Raw genomic sequence first — 25,417 nt, 5'->3', positions numbered from 1 at the left:
TCACCTCCACACCTGCCCGCCTCCTGTCCCCCCAAAACAGTACTTCTGTCTTGTCAGGATTCAACCTCAACCTGTTAGCCGCCATCCATCCTCCAACCACCTCCAGACACTCACACAGGACCTTCACTGCCTTCACTGGTTCTGATTTGAAAGAGAGGTAGAGCTGGGTATCATCTGCATACTGATGAACACCCAGCCCAAACTCCCTGATGATCTCCAGCAACTGCATGTAGATGTTGAGAAACATGGGGGAGAGGACGGAACCCTGAGGCACCCCACAAGTGAGAGCCCAGGGGTCTGAACACTCATCCCCCACCACCACTTTCTGAACACAGCCCAGAAGGAAGCAGCGGAACCACTGTATGACAGAGCTCCCAGCCCCTCAAGACGGTCCAGAAGGATGTTATGGTTGATGGTATCAAATGCCACTGAGAGATCCAGCCCAACTAGGAAACAGCTCTCACCTTTGTCCCTAGCCTGCCGGAGATCATCGACCAGTGCGACCAAGGCAGTTTCAGTCCCATGATGAGGCCTGAATCCTGACTAGAAGGGATCCAAATGGTCCGCTTCTTCCAGGCGTGCCTGGAGTTGTTCAGCAACCACTCGCTCAATCACCTTGCCCAAGAATGGAAGATTTGAGACTGGGCGATAGTTGGCTATCATGGCTGCATCTAAAGATGTTTTTTTAAGAAGTGGTTTAATAACCGCCTCTTTCAGCGGGTCCCAAAAGGCTCCCTCATGGAGGGAAGCATTCATGACCCTACGAAGCCCATCGCCCAGCTCTTCCCAGCTAGCTTTTATAAGCCAGGATGGGCAAGGATCAAGGAGACAAGTGGTTGGTTTCACTCGTCCAAGCAGCCTGTCCACATCCTCGGAGGTAACAGATTGGAATTGATCCCACACAACTTGACTAGAAAGGACTCTAGCACTCTCCTGTCCCGGCCCTGCTCCCACGGTGGAGTCTACCTCTTCTCAAATCTGAATGACTTTATCTGCAAAAAACTTTGCAAAATCATTGCAGGAGATCATGTGGCCCGTACTGGGGCCTGATGGAGCAGGTGGTTCTGCTAAATTGTGAACCACCTGAAAGAGTCTCTTGCTGCTGTTTTCCGCAGATGCAATAGAGGCGGTGAAGAAAGTCTTCTTCGCCGTCACTATCGCCACTTTATGAGAAGATGCTTCTATGATTGTTAAATTATCAGGGTCATCTGAACAACACAACCACCATTTTATTCCTAACAAATAACTGTGCTCTGAGGTGAACTATGCAAGTATTTAACATCTAGTATCAAAGAATAAGCAGTTATTATTCACATCACATTTTGAAATAGCTAAATCTTAAGGATTTCCACATATTTGTGAACTTGCTTTTAATCTACCATGTGTCTGATGATAAAAGAAATATCTGCTGTGTATCTTGCCAGTCTGTTGTAGTCTACTAGAAAGCCATCAATAACCTAGTATACTTGTGTTCATTTTAGTTTCTGTCTCCCTCATCTATTTCCCTCTGAAAGGAAAGGCAGGCTTTAAGTTGGCACCAAACTGTCTTTTTGGCTCTCAACTGCCTTGGCCTCCTGCCTCCCAACAGCTCTCCCACAACAAATTAGTCAGGACCCACAAAAGTTGTTAAAAATCCTTTGTCCTTCCACTCCAGTCATTTTCATTCCACTGTCCAGACACTATTCTTCAGTGATAACCTCCTGTTCTGCCATGTCAACAACTTAAATGATACCTCAGTCAGAGGTTTTGCCAAAGGTTCCATCAGAGTTTACCCACTGATACCTAAACAAATGAGCCCACTGTTACATATTCATTCTTTCTGTAACCCCAACACTGGGAATGGGAATCCCCTGGGTCTCATTGCAAAATGGTCAGTACATGCATGAGGACCTAGTGCTCAGATGGATAGATTGGAGAGAGAAGAAACGTAAAAGTATAATAAAACCACCTACAATTGCTTATTATTTTCTGGTTATGTGTGGTTATTGCTAAAAAACCTATAATCATAGGCCTGAGTAATTGTGAAGAAAGATGGATGGGCTGAATATGCCTTTTAGATACAATTTTTGTCGTCTTCTGTGCCATAGTAGCAGCATATAAAGTGATTGACTGCAAACCAAAACACGAACTCTTACTTGTTTCATATAAGATGACGAGCACTTTGCCTCTGGCATTTTGGCACATGGTGTGAACCCTGGTTTAACATTTTTTCCTAGAAAGCACTTTGCAGCAGGAGTAAATGGGGCATGAACATTGTAATAGTCAGAGGAAAGCAAATGAGGTACTTGTGTGCTTATTTGCTTGGAAATGAGATAAGATGTCCCCATGATATGATATCTTCATTGTGCTTTTGGATTTTGAAAACAGAAATGAGGCAATGAAAAACTCTGTTGAAGATAAAAACACATACAGATGAAGTTTTTAAATATTTGTGGACATGAAATCCCTAAATATGCAGAATAAACTTACTGCTTTCTTCAGTCGGCATATATTTAGAACACGAGAATTTCATTGCTGGGTCACACGGAGCGGTCCAGCTAGTCCTCACTTTTGTTTCCAACAGTGCTCAGCTCCAAGTCAAGTCTAGTTAATGACAGCAAACCCTTATAAAGGGGTCCCCAACCTTTTAGGGCATAGCTGTCAAGTGTCCCTTATTTGAAGGGACAGTCCCTTATTCCAGCACCATGTCCCGCTGCTGTCCCTTATTGATGGATGTCCCTTAAATGTCCCTTAAATGATGTCCCTTAAATTTCAAAGGAAGCAGCTCCTCTCCCTCCCTCCCTCCCTCCCTGCCGGCCAGGGAGGAGGGAGGCTCCAACTGTGTTGCTTGGCTGTGTTGCTCACCCAATAAGAAGTCTAAGAACGACTGGAGGGTGGAGCTTGCATGCCTTGTGTGTGGCTAGTTAATGCAAGCTGAGGAGGTTTTTGAATGCTGGACGCCATTTTGTTGCACGTGCTGCTGCAAACTTTGCAGTGCAAAGCCAGGCCGGGGAGCCATCTTAAGTTGAGGCTGCATAGGCCTTGAGGTGCATGTGTTTCAGATTCTATTCAGTTGAACCTCTGGTTACAAAGTTGGTTGGACAGTGTTCTTGAAGCTACCCAGCATGAGTTTGACCAGACTGCAGGAGGACAGGAAGACTGGAGTGCCTGGAACAGGTGAGGCTGCAGGTCCCTTATTTTCAAGGCTGCTGGTCCCTTATTTTTAAATCTGTAAGTTGACAGCTATGTTTTAGGGTCTGGGGGCACATCTGGAGAAATGGGGGGCACATCACTGGAAAAATGTTGGAGGATATGGAGTCATTTGACCCCTGAGCCATCTGAAGGTAGCCTTGCATAGGGAAGTTTTCTTAATGTTTAATGTTTTATTATGTTTATATATATATTGGAAGCTGCCCAGAGTGGCTGGGGCAACCCAGTCAGATGAATGGGGTATAAATAGTAAAATTATTATTATGGGATGTCCCTATTTTCATCAAAAATGTTGGAGGGTATGCACAGATACCCTAGCAAAGAAAAAGAAGAAGACTAAGCAAAGTACTTAAACATATCCTAAAGCACAGACAAAAAGCAAACAAACCAAAAGATGCCCAATTAAAAATAAAATACAAGTATTAGTAGGGACAAAGGGGGTGTCTGAGAACACTGCAGTGCCTGTGAGCCCCCAACAGAGCTGTATCTGAACATACCCCCCCCCCTCAATTACAGCTACTACAGCCAAGTACAGCTAATTGTCACGGATGGACCTTTCCTTCATAAATATGAGCTGCTAGAAATTATCAGATAGTAAAAGCAATGTATCCTCTTCTGTTCATGTTTTGTTGCATGCAGTGCGTAGTGTAATGTGTAGTTTGCTCCTCAGGCAGGGTGGCTGAGAGCGACAGCCTGTGGCTGGAGACTAGACCCAGAAGTATACCAAGGCTGAAAATCTGCACGGGAGACAAAGAGAAGAAAGTATACTAAGGCTGCAAACCTAATGCCAAATCCATGCTGCTGGAGCAGGCTATGATTGAGTGAATTTTGCCACCTCTTGGCTTCTATTTGTGATATGGAGCCTAAAAGCTGCTGCAGCAGCCATGAAAAGCACAGAAGAAGAAGCTATTACTGTAGCAATAGCTGGCACAAGACCTGAAGCAGGCCTTTACAGGGACCAGGCAAGAGTGAAGCAGGGTCATTTATCTGCTGCATCCTGGGCTTATCTATTCCCCATAGAGAAATCTAATACATGCCCCGCTGCTGCATAAGTCAGATTTGGTGGAGAATCTGCTGCTCACCCTCTCCCAGTGCTTCTCAGGATTGCTCTTCCTGGTGGGAATAAATCCCTAGTGATCAGTTACAACATGACTATGGAGTCTCTCTCTCTCTCTTCACAACTTCAGTTTAGGGTTGAATTCCTACTGTACAACAAAGCTTCAAATTGCAGGATGTCAATAACATGAGGCAGTAAACCAGGGACTTTGGTCATTTGTAAACAACTGCCACTTGAAAGCCTCTTACTCTACCTTCCTCAGATACTATTGTGCGGTTTTTTTTAGAGCAGGTAAGAGCACGCACATTCTGCTTCTGTTTACATTTTTTACAGGCTTTATGTCAGGCAAGATAACATTGGAAGCTGCTTCTTGCCTTGTTTCAGGCTCTTTCAACCATAAGCAAGTTCATAGACCAAGATAATGTAATATGTAGGACTTAAATGATCCTTTTCCTTTGGCTAAGCACATTTTCTTCTCCCAGCTGAGTCACAGGTGCTGAAGAGGAGCTTAGTCCTCTGTTTATTACATAATAACAACAACTAATACTTTGGAAATGTTCCTGCTCATATATGCACTTTTATACAAAAGTATTAGTGTAGGAACTGTGCAGTACCCTCTGTAAAAATAAATGGAGTACCCTTTTTGCTGGAATACAACCATTGAAAAGTGTGTGATGGTTGAAGAGTACTGAAATGCCCAATGACTAGTTTAAGAAAACAGTATTAAACTGCCGGTCAACTGTAAGCAAAGGCCAGGATTTTGAAGCAAGGACACTATGTTCTCTGGAAAAAGCTCAAAATTAATAGAGCTTCCCTTATCCTATCACAAAACATGTTATAACTATTTGATCTAGGACTTAATCTCTTTAATTTATTCTACTTTACAGCAGGGCTTTTAGTTTTGCCATTTAAAGTTTGAGAAAAATGAAAGATGGATTTTTTTTTTTTTTTGTAGCATGTGCACTATCTCACTTTTCCATCTGGTATAACAGGTTTCTTAGGGTCGGGGTGATTGGGTTTTAATCAAGGTTCAGTTAGGCAATTATAGACTCTGGACATAGTGGTCATTTGGGGGAAGTTCTTTGGATGGTAAGGTGTGTTACTTCACTTTGATACCATTGTGGCAAATTTTGATGCACAGGAGCTCATCATGATATTCCCAATGCTACACCAGCTGTGCTGATCTTTATAGACCCCAAAGAGCAGCAGCACATGACACAGTACACAATTTTTTTTAAAAAATATAATTTTTATTAATAGGCCAATCAAATCACATTATTTCCGAATCACATTAGTTCCAAATTATACAGCCAGATTTTTAAATTTTTGTTGGGGGTACCCATACATCAAGCTCCGAAACGGGGTCCAAACATCACTTATATTTCTGCTTTAATTAGACAGTTCTATCCAGTTCTGTCCAGATAGTCTCTTTGTTACTTTCCTCATCTTCTTGTTGTTATCATATATTCCTTTCTTTGCGATCTCTGATAATCTTCACAAGCGGGTTGGAAACAAACATCCTCTGTGTGGGTTTGACACTCTCCAAAAATCATATCACATAAGGACAGACGCCATTTCCACACCTCCGTAAAGAACTTTCCCTCAGTCTGTCCGTTGATTTCCCCAGGTTTGCCAAACATATCTCCGAGGGCTCTGCTAGGTCTAGATCACATTCCATTAACCATTCGCATTCTGATGACCCTGGTCCTCCTCCCCCTGTCCTTCTCAGGCAAGCCTGTCTTAACGAGACGCCATTTGAAACTGCGTCATAAAACTTTCCTCCATTCTCCGATGTTTACCAATCCTCTCTTTGATCAATAATTCACTCCACACAGTTCTTGAATTCCTGCTTGTGATTAATAAACTGCAACGATTCTTCTCTCTGGGGTGGAGGGTTATTAATACTCACATAAGGCAAAGAAAAGAAAAGTTTTTTCCTCCACCCCCTTTCCGTTTTACTCCAAACATACTAGTCTTTTAATGGTGATTCCTCACTTGATTTATTTGTCCCGCCCGTCGCTCCGCTCACAGAGATCCATTAATCAGCAGTCTTTCTCCCGATCTTCGCTTGATGTATGTGCTTTAGCTTCTTTCCAGTTATGTATTTCCAATTATATATTTCAAGCCAAAGCGAACCAGTGCGCTGATTGGAGATAGCGTCAGGAAGAGCCGACTTCAGACGAGGGCTTGTGCCAAGTGTTCGCACCCCCTTCTTTCGAATCCGGGGGTGAATTATGCACACCGCTGGCAAGGCAGTCCCCCCCATCCCCTTGGGGGGGGGGCTGGGAAGGCTGCATACTTCCCATAGCAGCCTCTTAATTACCTTGTGTGTGTCAGAGAGATGTTATTGTTGGCCATCTTCCAATGCGCCCCCTGGTGGCCCCGCCGACACAGTACACAATTTATTATCATAAGATGACAGATGGAACAGTGAGTTGGCAAATGGTGAAGCAGTGGCTGGACTTGGGCTTGGGTTCACATTCCTAATAAGCGATAAGGAATGATTTAGTAGTATGATCAGGGTGCTGAACATATTGCAGTTCTTGAAGTGTTGCTGTTTCACTACTTTACTTAATAAGCAACACTTTCACCATGAATTGCAATTGACAGGCATCATGATGGGTTGGACTTGTCTCACTGAACAAGCATAGAATGGCAAAATAATCTCCTGTACTGAAGAAACCACACCATGCTCTACTGTAGCTGTTTACTTGTAGGATGAAGATATTAGATGCCCTGGCCAAGGAAAGCATTCACTAGTCACTTTCTAATCCATCAGAGCACTGGACAGGAGGGTCTAATAACATCCAATCGTAATAACACTCTGCATAAAATGCACTGGTATCCAATTTTCACAAGAATATTATTTTTGTGTTACCCTTGTTTACTGTTAATTACCACACTCCTGGGCTTTATAAGCATCACAATATCTACTACTATACTAGGCTATTGGATGTAAGCTGATGATGTCCTATTCACTTCAGTTTTCTTGGGCATGGCAGGTTTATGGCTCAGTTTGATATCATATTGTTACTGGAAGGCTCACAGTTTTAAGTCGTATGCTGTGAGGACCTAAGAATGGCACACAGTGCAATGCTATCAGCTGCCAAGCAGAACGTGAATGATATTGCCATCTATCACTTTTTACAAATAGGAAGTCAGTCATGACTCTTCATTTTCCAGCAGATTCTTAACATTCCAGTACCATTATCTTTACAACAGTCTGGCTTCCTCCAGCCATACAGTACTTCTAAAATAAGCCTTTGCATGCTTTTACTGAAAACGATGGAAACATTTTGGCTGCAGTTTCCCAGTTCCTTTAAAATAGAGCAGCTTAAAGCAGGATTTTCCAAACTGTGGCCCATGAGTTTCATTCAGGTGGTCCATGCAGAATAACGGAAGCATCTGCTGCCCTATCCTTCTTATAACCTGCCCAGAAGGTAAGCAGGATGGGCAGGAAGTGACAGGTGGAGAAGACACTTGAAAGGAGTGGAAAAGATTGTCATCAAATTTAATGGGAGGCTAGAATTAAGAAGTTTAACACTGATTCACAGTATTAAAAATTGTATTCTATGGAATTCTATTGTGTGTTCCGCTCTTCTCCCAGGCTGGGTAGGTAGAAAGGGTGGCTATTTTAGTGATGTATCAGTAGCATTTCTCCTCCTTTACTGCCACGTAATTTGTGTGGCGGATGGCTCATCCCAAATCTTGGGGAAATGATGAGGGAAATAATTTTATGGTGATTTTGTTTCAACAACTTCTAAAACCTCTTGCCTAGCAATAATCTGCCCTTAGTGCCTTGCATTGCTACATTAATTACAGTAAACTTCTTGTTTCATTTTAACAGTGTACATTTTGAAACAGCTGAAGTACCGAAATGGCTGCTCTTTGACAGAACATAGATCCCATCACAGTACAGGGAAAGTAGACTGAAATAAAAATCCAACAATGACGCTTTCTGCCCAGAGTCTTTTGAAATTAATTATGGTGACATTTCTTTCCATAACACATATTAGATAGACTTCAAAGGCATATAGTTTGTTTTCGTACAGATGACAGCAAATGAAATTAGACAACCAGATTTATGCTGCTGCAATTCCTTCTGTCATTAAAAAAAATGGAAATATGTTAATAATTAGAATCACATGGGTTTTTAATTCTTCTGGCTCCTAAATAATAAAGCAGATGACATGTGCAATTCCCTAAAGAGTCCACTGAAGAAAATCTGCCACAACAGTAAATAGCCTACATAACAGAAGTATTGTGGGTCCACAGGCTTCTCGTCTTTATTTACCCACGTAACAAGTCCCCCCCCCCCCATATAACATCACATAACTACTGGGTCCTGCTACAGTCCTTTTGGGTGGGACCTTATGACACTATACATATGGAACTGGACCATCTGAAGAATTCATAGGTCTGTCTAAAGGCCTATCCAATCCATAATTCTGTTCCCATAGTGTCCAAGCAGATGCCTGCGGGAAGCAACTGTACTCTCTTGCTCACACACCCCAAGAGACTGGTTTTCAGAAGCATGATGCTTCTAGTATGAGAGATAATGTAATAGCCACAGGGCTGCTCCTGGACTTAAGGGGCTCTCAGTATGGCCCTTCTGCTGTCAATTCCCCCTGCCAAACCACTGGACCCTCCGCCCCAATCCTTTTATTTGTGGCAGTAGTGCAACTAGTATCCTCTTCCCTCCCTGGCTGCTTCCCTTGCCTATTCATCTGGACTCTTCCACAGCTGATAGGATAGTGGAGAAAACAATCTCCTCATTTCAGCCTTACAGTTCCTTGGTGCTCCTGAAAATGTGCTCTGCGGGCCTGGGGGAACTTCTGGAACCTTCTGGAGGTGGTGGCGGGGCTTCGAGGAAAGGGAAAACCAGCAATTATTGCCTCATCTGCCTCACTTGCACCAGTGGGGACATCTTGTGCATGGAGCAAGAGGTCCTCCTGGATCAGACTTGCTTCTGTGACCAGAAAAGCAGGTCTAGATCCAACCGAAGATGTTGCTGAGCTGAACCTATTCCTATGATTTCAGTAGCACAAGCCCATGCTTGTGCCATGGGAGTCTTTTTTTTTTTTTTAAGAAGTGAAATAGCAGATTCTAACAATTTAGTTGAAGAAGCAGCCATGGAATTTGTCCAGTGCTAAACTATCTGCTCCTGGGACACAAACAACAACAATAACAACAACACTTCATAAGCTTTGGAGGTATTATTCATGTCTGTTTAGTTTTTTCATGGTTTTCATTACCATCTCTTTAAAAACAAACACATAATGCAAACAACGAAGTACAATCTATGTCACTTTGTAGCCTTGCCTCCTTTCCACTGAGGAATCTGATAATTTGCCACAAGACAAAAAGCACAATTAAATGATCATTTGCGATTTAAAACTGTGGCATGAGGCATTCCCAGTAAGCCAATTACTTCCTGTCAGAAAAATCCCTGTCCCAGTTTTGCCTTTGGGGAGACTCCAGGGAACACTCCTAACATTCTTTTGTTAATATTTATCTGCTTTTTAAAATTAGTGTTTATTAAATATTTCTTCATTATGGAACAAAGGTTAGCTATCTTAAAACAAGAAACAATTAAATACAATAACATGAACAATGAAAATACTCAAATCTGTAGTAGCATAACTATTGCTAGAAAAATGAAACAAATCAGAAAACTTATATAACTCATAGAAAAAAGCTGTATCGTGTGACCTGTAAAAAGGTGTTAGCAGAAGCACTACAAGAAGATTGGTGGAAGGAGATTTTACCACCACCTTCTCTTTTGGCAGCTCCCCACTCTCAAAGCTTCTGAAGGCAGGTGGGCCTTCCTAAACAGGGATGGGCTGTGATGTGGGGGCATTGCCAAAAATCAGATGGAGACACCTTTAATGAATTGCAAAAAAGTCTTCTACTCATGGGCATTGTTAGGGGGTGGTATAGGAGGGCCAGGTGTTTTGTACCAAGCCCCAGAACTCCTACTCCTCCCCCCTTTAAAAACTATTTATTTTATTTACTTTTAAATGTGAGACCCCAGCCATCAGCCATCTTCAATCCACCCACAAGAGGCATCTATATAAAAAAATTAACACATGCCAATTTTGTCATACTCCTGTGTCGCAGCAACAACCCTGCTACTACTACTCCCCTTCTGCTGGCACTTCTCTGGATCCAAGCCATGGAATATATACCCTCACTTGTTAGTATAAGTGGCCATTTTTAGTTCCATCCCCAGGGATCTAAGAACAACTCTTTGAAGGACAGGATGCAATGTTTTAGTGGATACACGTACCCAGAAACGCTAGGCATCATGTTATGTGCAAATCCCACCACTTCACATGTTAAGACATGGGTAGGCAAACTGAGACCCAGGGGCCGGATCCAGCCCAATCGCCTTCTAAATCCAGCCCACTGATGGTCCAGGAATCAGCGTGTTTTCACATGAGTAGAATGTGTGCTTTTATTTAAAATGCATCTCTGGGTTATTTGTGGGGCATAGGAATTCATTCATTTTTTCCCCTTCAAAATATAGTCTGCCCCCCCCCCCCAGGTCTGAGGGACAGTGGACCGGCCCCCTGCTGAAAAAGTTTGCTGACCCCTGGTTTAAGATGTTAACTTTGAAAGGTTCAGCATGTGAGACAGCCAGGATGAACAGAATGAATGCTCAGCATACATTGAGCATAGAAGAGCAATGTGGGGTGCATGCATGTATGTGTTTAAATTCAGTTTGGCCACTAATTGTTGGTCTGAGAACAGGGGTGTTACAAATATATGTGTCCCTGCGATCATCTGTGAAATGCTGGGCAGGGGTGGGGGGTGGGTTATAGGAGAAGAATCTGCTTCACTGTGGAGCATAAGAAGACTCATGTCCTCCCCCATATAGTCATATTGTGGTCAGGTTATCCACGCAGGCACTGGAGACAGCCAGGCTAGATTATCTGACATAACACAGGACATCTGGCTTACTCAATACTTAACAACTGTAATTAATTGGCATCAATTCAGGAAATAGCAACAGTCTTACAGTTTCGACACAGCATCTGTGGGGAAAAGCTTCTGCACAGCGTTCCCTCAGATCCCAATTCGTTTATCCAATACGTGTCTCTTTAAGTATTTCTAAAACAAAATTAATCTCTCTCAGATTATGCAAGGGCAGCGTTGCCAGTTGCCACTAAGCAACGCTAAACAAGGGGCAGCCCTTTTTCTGCGGTTAGTAGTCTAGTGAAATGCTCCCTTCCTGGCACTATCTGGACTTGCATGGTTCTGATGAGCAGAAAGAGCAGGAGGTGAAGGATGGGGAGCCCAAGCTGTAAGGGAGCATTAGAAGGAAGACTCAGCAACTGCAGCAGAGGATAGGGGTGAGGGAGGGATCTGGTGGGCCCAGAACAAAGGGGAGCTGTAGTAAGCTCAACAACTGGGACCAAGGCTGGCTTATCCATAATGCCATTGAAGCAATGCCTGCAAAGGGGCTCAGAGAGTCCTGAATTTAGCAAACTAACTTCCTCATGAGGCCAGCCTGGTGATGCCTTGCTGGGGGGGGGGGGGGAGTCATTGAAGAAACAATGGTACTGATGACCAGTCATTAGCCCTTCATGGGAAGACCCTTGAAGATGTGAAATGGGAGTTGCCAGGGTTGCAGGGGGCGTGATGTCACCAAAATTAAAAGTGCCTTTTGCAAGAGGCTTTTGAAGCAGAGGTTACCAGGGTGACACGGGGCAATGGTATGGCCCGCGGAGGGAGAAGTGACAAGAGACACTCTTGAGGTATAACGATCTGCACCCTCTCCACTGAAAGGTTCAGGTTGGAAATATGTGTAAATAAACCATATTTCATAAAAGCACTTGTGCCTTAATTTTCCGAAGGAAACGAAAACCCTGGTTTAGGGCCAAGGCCCCTGGAATCTCATGCACCTCTTGGCACATTCATTCAGAATGTTAGTCATTGATGCACTGACTGCAAATAGCAGGAATCCCTCTCTGCTTGCCCAGCTCAAAAATATTCTACTCCACCCCTGGGACACACCCAGCCAGCATTCTGTACTTACTGAGGATGCTCAGTCCCCATTGGGGTATTCTGAGCCTCCTCCTCACAGACTTCTCATTCTAAAGATTTCTGTCCTTCTGCAAACCTTGAGGTTCCCAAGCCTGCTGAAGATGTTCCATTTGTGTGTGTTGCCTTTTCGGTTGCATAAGGATTTACACTTGGATGAGTTTGCTAGTAGTAAAAAGACGAATGGTAGGTGATGAAAATAACAGGTATTTGTGCCAATTGACAACACACAAGAGCCCTGTTTTTCGTTTCTTTAGTTCGGAGCAGAATTTTGAACACAAATGTATTTTGACATATAAATCTGCCTGGCTTTCAACATTGGCAATTGGCCTTACATTCAATGGTGATGATTTATAACGTTCTATTAATACGGTCAGAGCCATTCTGATTTTTCATCCTGAGTGAAGAGCCCTTTAGAAACTCTAGGGATTGTAAAATGCCGAGGTTACTGTTTTATTTCTGGGTCTTACAAACAAGAGGGGATCTCAGTTCTACTTTACAAGTTGCTTACCAGACTAAGCTGCACTTCTTACAGATACCGTGATCTGTTTTCATCCAGAGAAACAGTCTGGAAGGGCAGGCTTCTTCAGGCATAAAGGAAGTAGCATGCAATGATTTGGTATGTCAACACAAATGATGAGCAGGAGCAGTTACTGGAGAGTCTGTGTTAGAGATGAGTGAAGAAACCAAAAGCTTGACAAAGGTGAGTGATGACAAGTAAACAAGCAAACACCATGCATGAGAAGAAGTGTGCATCTTCAGAGTGAAAGGGGGAAATAATTTGAGATCTGGAACAAGGAAGCTTATTTCACAAACTAGAGGATGGGATAACTAAAATCTGCAATGTGAAGTTGGCAGGTGGGAAGTAGGGACCCCAGAAAGAGAGGAATCTCTGCCTAAAAGAAGAAGTCAGGCTAGCAGCTATGGCTGTGTGATAGAAGAGCAAGTTAGCAGAAGCAGAAGCAACAGCTTCAGAATTTGACAAACCTGTTGCTATGGCTACCTAGCCTACCAACCAACTTTCAGACAACCAGAACGTACTCAGAAATACAATTCATGCTGCGTACAAAGGGGACACTGCATATACTCATATTTGCAGAAAAGTAGATGGGAAAAAAGAGCTTGATATAAGATTATTACTTTTATTATTATTATTAATGAAAGGCAAAAGCTTTGTTGCTGTTTTCTAGATTATAAGAGGGATAAGACTGTGGAGGATGAGAAGATTAAGATTAGCCAAGAGATTTTGCTTTTCAAGGCCAGACAGCAAATGGCACTTCTAAGCCAAGATGTGCAGAGCACTTTAATAGCTGCAGCAATATGGGGATAGTGGAATACATTGCGTAGGCAGGGTTATTTTTTTAAATTGACAAAAACTTAAACTTGGGTTACCATGTTACTCTGACAGTAACTTGTTTTAAGTCTGTTTTAACACTGAATTTCAAACTGTTGTAACCCACCCTGTGACCTGCTGATGAAGAACAGGTAATAAATTAGTTGTTGTCGTCATCATCATTATTTGTTAGGGTTAAAAACAGGAATATTAGCTTGAAGAATAATATGGGGGGGTACCCAATCACAGTTAGTTCCACACTTTCAAGCCTACCTGGAGCAATCATGCAGTTCCTCCACCATCAATTGCTGCCCCCTCCGGCAGCTCTACTGCTTATTTGTAGTTCACTTACATCCTACAACTTCAGCTCTAAATATGGCACTCAGAGCAGTTAACAAACATGTCAAAGGTTGACATCATCAATGCCAGGAGAAAAACTATAAACATTAAAATACTAAAATAATATTTTATAACTAAATCACACCAGAGCCCAGAAACAATGCCAGAAAAAACCCCACTCCCAAACCAAGCCATTTTGAGGTGCTGCTTAAATGAACCAAGTGAGGAGGAGTGCTGCATCTTCCAGGGCAATCAGATTTGTGACACCAACACCATCTCCAAGACCACCTCCATCAACTTCAGCATTGAGAGTTAAGCAGTGGGCTGAGTGGTCCACAAATAAAATTCCAATCCTGCTTTTGGAATCAAGAGGTACCACTGTACACTCAAAATTAGACAATTGCTGGATGTGGCACCAGGTCACGGAGGATCATCTCAATAGGTCATGGCCATACCACTTCCTGCAGCCAATCAGAAGCCGGACCTTCCTGAAGCCAATCAGAAGCAGTGCTTTAGTTTCTGAACATTTTGGAAGTCTAATGAACTTCTGGAACGAATTCCGTTCGACTTCCAAGGTATGACTGTAGTTGTAACCAGTTAACTAATGAGCTGATTAACAAAATTAGAAGCTCATAACTGTTACATAATGAATATGCCCAAATGGAGGATAATAATTATTCTAACTAAAGGACACAAATTATTAATTGTGTAGAACACAATGCATGGTACAGCTGCACTTTATCACAGAGAGCAACTTGAACTAAAGGCCACAGTTTTATCAATGCCATTAATGAGTTATTTGTACCACTGTTCTCTTATTCTCTGTGAAAAACTGTATGGACTGTTTTGTGAGAACCGTGAAGACTTATTGCCAAATTACACACAATGTATATGCACCCAATATAGGGAGGGGGGAACTGACTGACTAGCTCACACAGATATTCAGGAATGATTGTCTACAGGGCAGACCCAGAAGGATGGCAACAGTGCACCACATTCAGTGGTACCTCGGGTTAAGTACTTAATTCGTTCCGGAGGTCCGTTCTTAACCTGAAACTGTTCTTAACCTGAAGCACCACTTTAGCTAATGGGGCCTCCTGCTACCGCCGCACCACCAGAGCACGGTTTCAGTTCTCATCCTGAAGCAAAGTTCTTTACCCGAGGTAATATTTCTGGGTTAGCAGTGTCTGTAACCTGAAGTGTCTGTTACCTGAAGCGTATGTAACCCGAAGTACCACTATATTGTCACCTACAGCTCCCAGCTAAAACCACTCCAACGTATCATCAGTGATCTACAGCTTATTTACAATGATACTTCTATCTCACAGGCATTGGGTAGATCCCAAGAGCACTTTATTGCTGCCCCAACTCCTCAAATGCCCCTCTGAGGGAAATAGAGTGGGTTTATTCTTTATTTATTTATTAAATTTCTACACCACCCTCCACAGTTTAAAAGGCCATGGATTGTTTAATTAGCCAGAGGTCTGGGAGAAGACAAATGTTTTTGCCTGGAGCCTAAAGATATGTGAGGAAGGTGCCAGGAAAGCCTCCCTAGGGAGAGCATTCCACAAGTGGGGAGTCATTCCTTCTTTTCTCATGGAGGAGGCACACAAAGAAGGGCCTCAGATTATGATTGCAGGGTGTGGGTCAGATCAGTTTAGATTCAGCTGACCCATTGCCAACCTTACTCTATTCCCAAAATACTTCATTACAGGGCCTTGTGCTGGCTATTGCTGGTGAAATTCATTGCCAGCTTGGCAAGAGCCCATATCTTAAGAGGTGCTGTAGGGACTTCTGTCACTGTGGTGGTTGGTGCTGCCCTCCCTCCCGACCGCTGCCAATACAGTTAGTGTAGGGCGGGGGTGTGGACCTCTGCTGAATCATAACCTCTGCCAGCAGCATGAATCAAGTGCTAAGATTGTTCTGTCACACTGCCACCTCTTTGACATTGCATATAATATACAGTGGTACCTAGGGTTAAGTACTTAATTCATTCCGGAGGTCTGTTCTTAACCTGAAACTGTTCTTAACCTGAAGCACCACTTTAGCTAATGGGGCCTCCTGCTGCCGCCACGCAGCTGGATCCCGATTTCTGTTCTTATCCTGAAGCAAAGTTCTTAACCTGAAGCACTATTTCTGGGTTAGCGGAGTCTGTAACCTTAAGCGTATGTAACCCGAGGTACCACTGTAGATTCCTGGACTATTTGGAAAGTCTGAAAACATGGATAAAACAATTAAAGACTGAAGTTTTCACACATGGTCTTTCCTCCTCACCAGTGCAAGCTGATCCATTAGGGTGAATGAGGTACAAACCTCTTTCTGTCCTCAGCCAGATCCCCCACTTGCCTGCCTTCTGACCTAGAACCAGTTCACTGGCTGTCAACTTCCTTCTCCTTAATTTCCGTTTTGCCCCCTGTAGAACTCAGCAGGGGCAAAACTAGAATTAGTTGGGTCTGATTGTCATTGGCTCTGGCTCCACCTTCTGCTGGCCTCTCATCCTATCAGTTCTATTAGGCACCAGCCCACACTGTCGCTCCTCGTATCAAATTAACAACAGTCCCAATTGACTTCTCACTTAAAATCAGCACACACCAGACCGTCAAAGTTAAGCTGCTTTAGATGCAAAACAATTTGTTGTTAAACAGAATTAAAACTGATAAAAATAAGAACCTGTACTCTTTATGCTGCCTAGTTAAAATAATAAAAAAGCAAGTTGATGCAAAAATGAATAAATAGATGCAGTTCCAGCTATGCAGTGTCTTGTCACAATCTGCATTTAGATTTTGTAGCCAACAGTCAGAAATCATTCTGTCAACAACTTTCTACAAGTGAACTGAGGGCTCATTATAATCAATTAGTGCTCATATGCATTCACTATTCATACCAGTTGCACCAAAGCCAACTATACATCCAGAAGAATTATGGCTACCAACCAACCTCATTAAAATGCAGACACTCTTTGAAAAGAAACACCTCATTAAAACAGTGCATATTTCTCCACATACCAAACTCCAGATTAAAGAGAATGGACTCCACTTACCTAGCATGCGAACACATTTGGCACTCTGCTCTGGGCTATCGAATGAGATTTCTCCACACCTCTGGGGAAAAGAAAGGAGAGGAAAACATTTTCAACGCAAAACCCAATATTTAATCCACGTTAGCTTTACAACTTTTACTGCTTTTGTTTTCCATATGCCTATTCCTTCATCCAAACATTAGAAATCAGTGTCATTTTAGAAGCCAAAGTTCTCTGTTAACCAGAGCCTTTTTATTAAGTGAGAAAATATGCCTTGCTCATCTCCTCCTCTTGAGATCAGGCTAAGAAGTGACTCTTGCACTTTGGGATGCGGGGTGGCGGTAAGCCTTAGAAAAGGAACCTGGGTTTCTCGTCTATTTATTTTGCGTTTCTTTTCAGTTTGGTTTGTCATCAGGGTTTTGCTTGAGTAGGAATTTAACCAGTCGTTTCACTGAACATATCATGGGAATTTATAGGACTTTAATTATAAGGACATTAACTGTACTGTATCTTGCAGTATGTGGCGATGCTGGAGCCTAAAGTGCAGGATGGTTGCTTTATTGTCATACAAGGTCAAGGTGGCAAGGCTTCTGGTATTTACACCTGGCATGGTTCATCCATAGTCATCCTACTGCCTGCCATTTATACATTCCTATTTCCCTTCTAATGTTGTATGTTCCCATTTCCCTTCTATTCCTGAAGAAAGCTAATGGAAATTCATGATTTCAGTTGAGCACAGGTCCATTTCAGACACGTCACAATCATTGCATTTTCTTCAATTGAAAAATTTAATTGAAAAAAATCACATATTTGGAAAAAGTCATATACATCAAAGAGGTAAAAAATGAATGAAAAGGATGACAATAACAATTTTGATCAAAAGTGTATGGAACACTAGCCTACTGAAAAAACTAACCCATAAACTACAGTTGTTGAGGGAACAAAAAGAAACGGACAATTTCACAAAGATTTGGCTTAACTTTATTATGTATGCAATTTCTTATGTAATCAGCACCCCCCCTCCCCGCACAGCATATAGCTCTATATGGCTAGAGTGATCGCCCAATAGAAAAAAGGCTTTGGGTTTGAAATCCTTTCCCTGCTCACACTCACATTTACATGAACACATACTGTTCTTCATCATCCAATAAAGGAAGCATTTAGTTCATTAATAATCATCCTTACACCAGACTCGCTGGAATCTCTAATGCTGATGAATGTACTTGAGAAATATTGTATTCTTTTCTATTTATAGATTTTTATGTCTTTATTTTCTTCCTTCTTTTTTTGTCTTCCTTTTGTTGACATTTGATTCTTCATAGATATAATACTATGAGGTCTTACATTAGAAATGTTTCTTATTTGTTTTTATATTCTATACATTGAGAGCTTATAAGTGTTCTACACTGCTAAACTGTTAGATTTTAAAAAGTGAATAAAAATTATAATTATAAAAATGATTTTTTAAAAATATCGGGGAGTTCCAAGATGGGCCTCCATATATTTTTTACTCAGCTGAATGGAAGAGTTTCAATGAAGTTTCATGAAAAATGGATTCATTCCTCAAATATGTTTTAGGAGCCATGGCTCTACACTGGTGAGCTCATTCAATATTTTCCAAGAATGCAATACATTTTACTCTGGTTTACCACAAGGAGGAAATGGACTATACAGTAGAACACTGTTTGGTCAAGAAAATCATTTTTTCCTTTCCTATTTCACAGTATTTAATAGGCTTCTTCATTCCTACTGATCCCCCACCCCCATTTAATAGAACAGAACTTTAAAAGATGCATACTGTATTGAAGTTATTAGTGCCAGAGGAGAAAGATAGCTGTATATTTTACTGGAAAACTCTTGTGTATGGGGAGGTCTGTTCTTGAGCAAACAAATACTTCGTTAATTCTCATTTGATTTTTCTTTTGCATTCACTATTATTTATAAGCAACTAACATTTTTTCCTACTCTCACAAAGTATGCCTTTTGGATTCTTCATTATGACACAAGAATAAGGTCTGTGTGAAGGACCTTATATTTTTGTATGTTGTGGGAGTAAGAGAGCAGTGGCTCCTTCCAATCCTCCTTTGCTTCTCCTGTGCTGTTCCTCTTTTTACCTCAATGTGCATTCAGGACCCTGTGCAAACAGTACTCTGCATGCATGAAGGGCAGTGTAGAGGCAGCAATCTGTCCCTCCAGACATCCATTAATTGTACAGGCTACAGCATCAATTTATATCGCATGCAGTGGCATGACAACTTTGGCTGTCTCCCAATGGCTATTAGAAGGGGTCCTCTGATATGATCATTCCACTTGCCATGGCAAGCATCTCAGACCACACCTGGGTACTGACAAGTTAGAATGTGTGAAGAGGAGGGTGACCAAAGATCTGGAAACCAAGCCTCATAAGGAATGGCTGAGGGTACTGGGTATTGTTAGCCTGGAAAAGAGGAGAGGAGATATGATAGTCATCTTCAAATATCTAAAAGGCTGTCACATGGAAGATGGACAAGCTTATTTTCTCCTGCTCTGGAGGCTAGGGCCTAAACCAATGAATTCGAGTTACAAGAAAGGAGATGCCTACTAAACATCAGGAAGACCTTTGATACTAAGAGCTGTTTGACCGTGGAATGGACTTCCTAGGGATGTTGTGGACTCTCATCCCTTGGAGATTTTTAAGCACAGCGTGGATGGCCATCTACCATGGATGCTTTAGCTGAGATGTGTACATTGCAGGAGGTTGGACTAGATGACCCTCTGGGTCCCTTCCAAGTTTACAATTTTATGATTCTATGACATGCATTCTATGAGTCTGTGATTACACTGTGTTCTGGAAGGACGCCAAGTCTCTCTGAAGTGCAATGCGGCATCCATGACAAGACCCCACACTTCATCTCTTGGAAATCTGTAGAATCTTGGCTGTCAGAAACATTTTAAGCAACACCAGTCAAGTGTTTGTGTTTTGTTCCACAGCTCATAATTTCCCTAGATTGCTGGCTAGTATCTATGAGACCATAACATAAACAGTAGCATTGGAGAAATCATGCTGAAGTGGATCACATTCCAATGCTGGTTATGTAGGAATTGTTGGGAATCTGGACTAGACTTTATTTAATCTCCATTGAGATGGATGGTAAATTTAGGGTGTAGCAGGTCACACGCATAATAAATCCATGTGTAATTTAGTTTCTATACACAGGAACGATAGATGATAGCTGCGGGAAGGCATGACTGGTTTTACATCAACAAAGCTGACAAATTCAGTACTAGCAGCAAAGACTAACTATTAGCACACTACAAAAATCCTTCTGAACTTGTTGGAAACATTGAACCTCCTATCATGAGATCTGCCCAAACCAAATTCACACAATCTTCTCATTGGTTTTTATTTCAATAACACTTACTTTTTTTGGTTATTTGCCCAAGGCTAACAATTTAAAGTAACTGCACCAACTTTTATAAATAGCAAAAAAGTTTTTTTAAAAAATCTGCACACTAAATACAGTAGCATCTTATAATAAATCCAGATCTTCTGTACAAATACCACAATTCAAATATTTGTGGGATCCCTCTCCAGCATGTGACCAAATGGGTAATTTATGTTGAACAGAAGAGCATTTGTAAAGGACTTGTTGCCTCTCCAGCCCAAGATGCTCCCTGCATGTGAAACTAACAATCAAATGTTACTTTATTCCCTTCAGTTTTGAAAATGGTAAGCCAGGCCATGGAACTAACTTAACTTCAATGCAGAGCAAAAATGAACCCCAGAACTTCAAAATGTAATATGTTCCTAACAGATCATCTGAAGCCACAAAATAGCAAGTGGCATTTTGGGGGGAGGAAAAAAAAAGGAAGCATGCATTTCGCTGCTGATGATGACAAACATCTGAATGCATTTAGAAATAGCCTCAAATAGTGCCTACTTTGAGAAGCACACACACTGCGTTTTCATGTGGCTCAGAATACTAATTCAGCAATATTCTTTGCAATTAAGAGGGGGAAGGGTGCCTTTAAAACTAGTTGGAAAATAGAAGGCATGTGACATCCTTCCTAAAAGCAAAGCTAACATTCTATTTAACTCAGTTACCATCGTTTAATGTTTTTAAATCCCAAAATACAAAAATAAGTTGGGGAAAACATTTTTGCCAGCAAAAATTGCATGGGGAAAATTGACACCACCTAATGCAAACTTGTAAGAAGATTTCTTTAATATTCTAAAGCCTGGAGAGGAGGTTCAACTACCTGCCCCCACCCCTAAGACCCCACATGTTTAAATTTTTTGAAGGAAAGAGGAATGCTTTTAATAAATTTAACAGATGAGAAAATGCATCTCTCACTGTGTTAGCTGTAAAGTAACTGCTTGTCGATCCTGTATTATAAATGTAAAATTAAGGAGTGTTCCAAAAATCAGCTGAGTTAAGTAAATTCTCAAAGGCTTAAAACAGCAGTTCTGGGATGATTTCATAATGTTTGAAAACACTGGGCCATTGAGAAAACATGCCATATCCCTTCAGCGATGGCCAGCGTATCTGACTGTGTGCATAACTACACATTACATACATGCACAGGAAACAAAAACTCAGTGGCTACTTTTCTTAACATTTCCCTTTTTAAAAAAAGCATTGAAACTATGTTTGGGGCAAAGTAGTTTTAGGAGATGAGTGGGGCATTTGGAACAAAAAACAACAACAACCAGCAGGTGGGACAAGGGTTAAGCAGTTGCTGTAGTTTCTCTGCTCCAAATTGCCCCAAGACTGTTTCCTCTAGTAAAAAACCATCACATTATTGTTTCATGCAGTGCCGCTGAGAGGTGGGAACAGAAGGCACAGATGCACCAGACCCACAGGCAGCAGGGGTCCTGAACTCTAAGCTTTCCTTAAAAAAACAAAAAGGTAAAACACTAGGCTTCCTGGAAGTGAAGATACAAAACAAAATGTGCAGGTGCCCTTTTGTGAAATGAGGCAGGCTGCCTGCTCCCACCTTACAGGATTTTTAGTCAATAACTGAAGTCAGAGTTACAGATATTCATTTCTTATATTTTTATTTAAAATATAAAACCAAGTTGCCCAGATGTTTACTGTTGTCATTTTTAGTCACACTTGAGCTCTTTGCCTTATTTAGGGTTTGCATTTGAGATGGAGGAGAAATTCAATTCAGTCTGCATTTAAGGGCAAATCTATCAAATCTGCACTTTCTGAAAGAGTATGAGAACTGAAACAGAGCAATCGTTCACAATCCACATTTTTGTGAATTTTTTTAGTGTTCTCTAACCATGCAATGTTTACAAAATCACACATTAAGGGAAAGTGTGCATGAAATGAATACATTTGTGAAAATAGCTTACAGAAATGTATTATATTGGGGGAAATTGCTGGCAAAAAATGTGTACATTAGTCAGAATGTATAAGAAAATAGGCTTATTAGAAGAGATTCACACTATGATGCTGATGAATTTTCATAAGGATTTCTTTATTTAAAGAACTTCACAAATTGCTGCAGAAATGTGGAGAACTGAATTTAATATTGGAAAAATGAGAAACTGAGAAGAATTTTGTGTCTTCTGTAGGTTCAGCAAAGCTCCCGATCCACTTACGGCTCCCAGTACGTTTCCGAGCACAATTCAAAGTGTTGGTGCTGACCTTTAAAGCCCTAAACGGCCTCGGTCCAGTATACCTGAAGGAGCGTCTCCACCTCCATCGTTCTACCCGGACACTGAGGTCCAGCACCGAGGGCCTTCTGGCGGTTCCCTCACTACGAGAAGCCAAGTTACAGGGAACCAGGCAGAGGGCCTTCTCGGTAGTGGCGCCCTCCCTGTGGAACGCCCTCCCACCAGATGTCAAAGAGAACAACAACTACCAGACTTTTAGAAGACATCTGAAGGCAGCCCTGTTTAGGGAAGCTTTTAATGTTTGATGTATCATTGTATTTTAATATTCTTTTGGAAGCCGCCCAGAGTGGCTGGGGAAACCCAGCCAGATGGGCGGGGTATAAATAATAAATTATTATTATTATTATTATTATTATTATTATTATTACTTATGGTACACTGGGCCCAGAAAATCCCATCTGTCCCAGTGGTTACATAGTTATGTTATCTAATGGGTTGCTAAACTCTAGCTGAACAACAGCTGATTGAACAGCTTCTATGCAAGTATAAAAGGACCAGTGAACTCATACAGCATGATGTTGGCCCAGACGACTCTGTTTACCATGTGAGACAGCTAATCAAAGACAATTTGTGGGGTCTAATATGGGCTTCTGCTCCACTGAAATCATGAATCTGGAGAAGCACAGCATGCCTGCAGGAGTTATCTACATCTCCTTCTAGCAAGAGTACACTGTACTGATTTATACCTGGAAGCATGCTGATAAGCAATGTGGAAAGGTCCTTATATTTACTGCAAAATGTATAAGAGGCACAATTATTTTCCCACTCTGCAGCGATGGGAGAAGGGGCATTACTAGGTAATTAAAGGACTTGTGGCAGAGGCCCATGACACAAATTTTCATAAGTGTATATAGTGTCTTTGAGCAACTTACGATGATGTCTGTGGTGTCACCAGCACTACCCTTTATTACAGCAGGGGTCGGCAAGGTTTATCTTGCCTGGGCCGGATCGCGCACCCGCCTGCAATTTCCAGCGCTGCAGAAGCGAGTCCCCGTGCTGCGCCAGTTTAGCACAGCGTGTGAGTGGGCAGCTCGGTTTGGGGGCAGTTTGGGGGCCGGTCAAACAACCTCTGCGGGCCGCTTCTGGCCCATGGGACTTAGGTTGGTAACCCCTGCTTTACAGCATGCCCAGCTGTCCTGTAAACAAAGCTTTTGGGGGGGGGAGGGAAGAGATCAGGAGATTTGTGGCCTGGCATCAAAGACCTGGGTCTCAAGCCCCCTGAGCCAACCCTAGCAGAAATGTGATTCAGTTTGCAGCTAAGGGGAAACTTAACTACCGGTAATCTGGACTTTCTGAAACAATAGACAAGCCAAAACATATTCCATATTCTGTAGCCCAGTTCTCCAGCCAATGTGTGCAAAACTGTATGTACTAGGGTAAAGTGTGCATTAAAATGCATATACTGTATTAGAAAAAAAGTAATTTGAAGAAATTTGCATTAAAATCCTGATGCATTTTCATGTGGACTTTTAAAGAAACTGCTAACTGATGTGGAAGTTTGGAGAACTGACAAAGTTTGGAAAAATGACAAAGTGAGAAAAACATATGGACAGTTGTGCCCATCCCTAGAAGGCATAAGGGTCGTGGTGGTACTGAGGCTGAGAGAAGAGTGGCTCATCTACAACCAGCTTATGAGTTAAGCAATGAAGCAGTATTTGAACCAGCAGCTCCTTCCTTTATGGCTCATACTCTTACAGATATTCCTAAATATGTTTACTCTGAAGTAACACTCAATGGGGCTTACTCCCAGGCAAGTGAATATATGAACGCAGTCTTCATTGCTACATTACACCAACTCTTAATCAAGGCGCAAAACCCTCCCAATGGATCTTTTTGTTTTATTGACATGATTAGTTTTCCAGATGTTTACAGAAGGATAAATTTGTTCCTGAAACATCCTGCTTCTTTTGCAGCCAGCTGCCTTCTAGGCAACAACTGCAGGCCACTTTTTTTTCATGCACAAAGAGCAAGCATATCCTTTAACCTCTTCCACTTGGTTAGTTTTAGAATATGAAAAACCAGAAAGAAGCATAACTACTGATTTTTGCCAAAACAGGAAGAGGTCTATAAAATTAGTAGCAGGGAGACAACCCAATCCTTCACGGTGGCTTTAGTCTTACAGAAAGAAGTTAGGACACACAACTACATCATATCTGTCAGTAAGAGGGGTGGATAGTAAAGAGTTAAGGCTTTACCATCTAAACTAACTGAACATAGAACTGCACACTATTCATAATTTTTCAAAGTTTAAATCTAAGCTATTGAATTTTGAACACATTTTTTCCTCTCTCTGTGTGTGTGCACATGTAGTCTTCAACTGTGAGAATGTATGTTCTAATTTGCTTGCAAACTGTTGTCCTAGAAAAATTTGCTTGAGAGGGAAACACTTCCCTCGCTCCAACCTGGCTTTCTTAAAAAGCCAAACCTGACAGGCTGTGATGTCACACAGTCATGTTGCCAATATGATTCCCCGACTGGCTGGGATCTCCTCAGGAACAATGCCCTCCACTTGTTTTTTGAAATAAAAAGTGGTGTTAAAACTGCAGATCAAGGAGAGAAGTTGTGAGTAGACATCTAATGCAATCAACCCATTTTTGTGGATGAAAATTTGGTGGACCCCTAATGAACTGACTACAAAATGCTGGTATTTTTCTTCCCTCCCTACTCTAATTGCTTAAGAAGGAATACTGCAAATAAGACTCTTACTCTGCACCTATGCAAGGCTGTGCTCCTTGTTTTATGTGGATAATGTTTTATTTCAAAGACAGA

General features: G+C 41.8%; 1 protein-coding gene across 2 annotated transcripts in view; it reads right to left on the bottom strand.

The window, feature by feature from the left end:
• Nucleotides 1-25,417, bottom strand: part of PDE7B (phosphodiesterase 7B) — a 162,228-nt gene that overhangs the window by 69,665 nt on the left and 67,146 nt on the right. For both annotated transcript variants that reach the window (XM_080999695.1, XM_080999696.1), the window contains exon 2: nucleotides 17,005-17,065. In XM_080999695.1, the coding sequence (XP_080855821.1) occupies nucleotides 17,005-17,065 (61 nt within the window). The remainder of the gene's footprint in view (nucleotides 1-17,004; nucleotides 17,066-25,417) is intronic.

This window comes from Podarcis pityusensis (assembly GCF_964106645.2).
Source record: "Podarcis pityusensis genome assembly, chromosome: 3".
In the NCBI taxonomy this organism is placed as follows: domain Eukaryota; kingdom Metazoa; phylum Chordata; class Lepidosauria; order Squamata; family Lacertidae; genus Podarcis; species Podarcis pityusensis.
The sequence above is the reverse complement of the archived record's forward strand: the minus strand, read 5'-3'. Positions and strand labels throughout refer to the sequence as shown.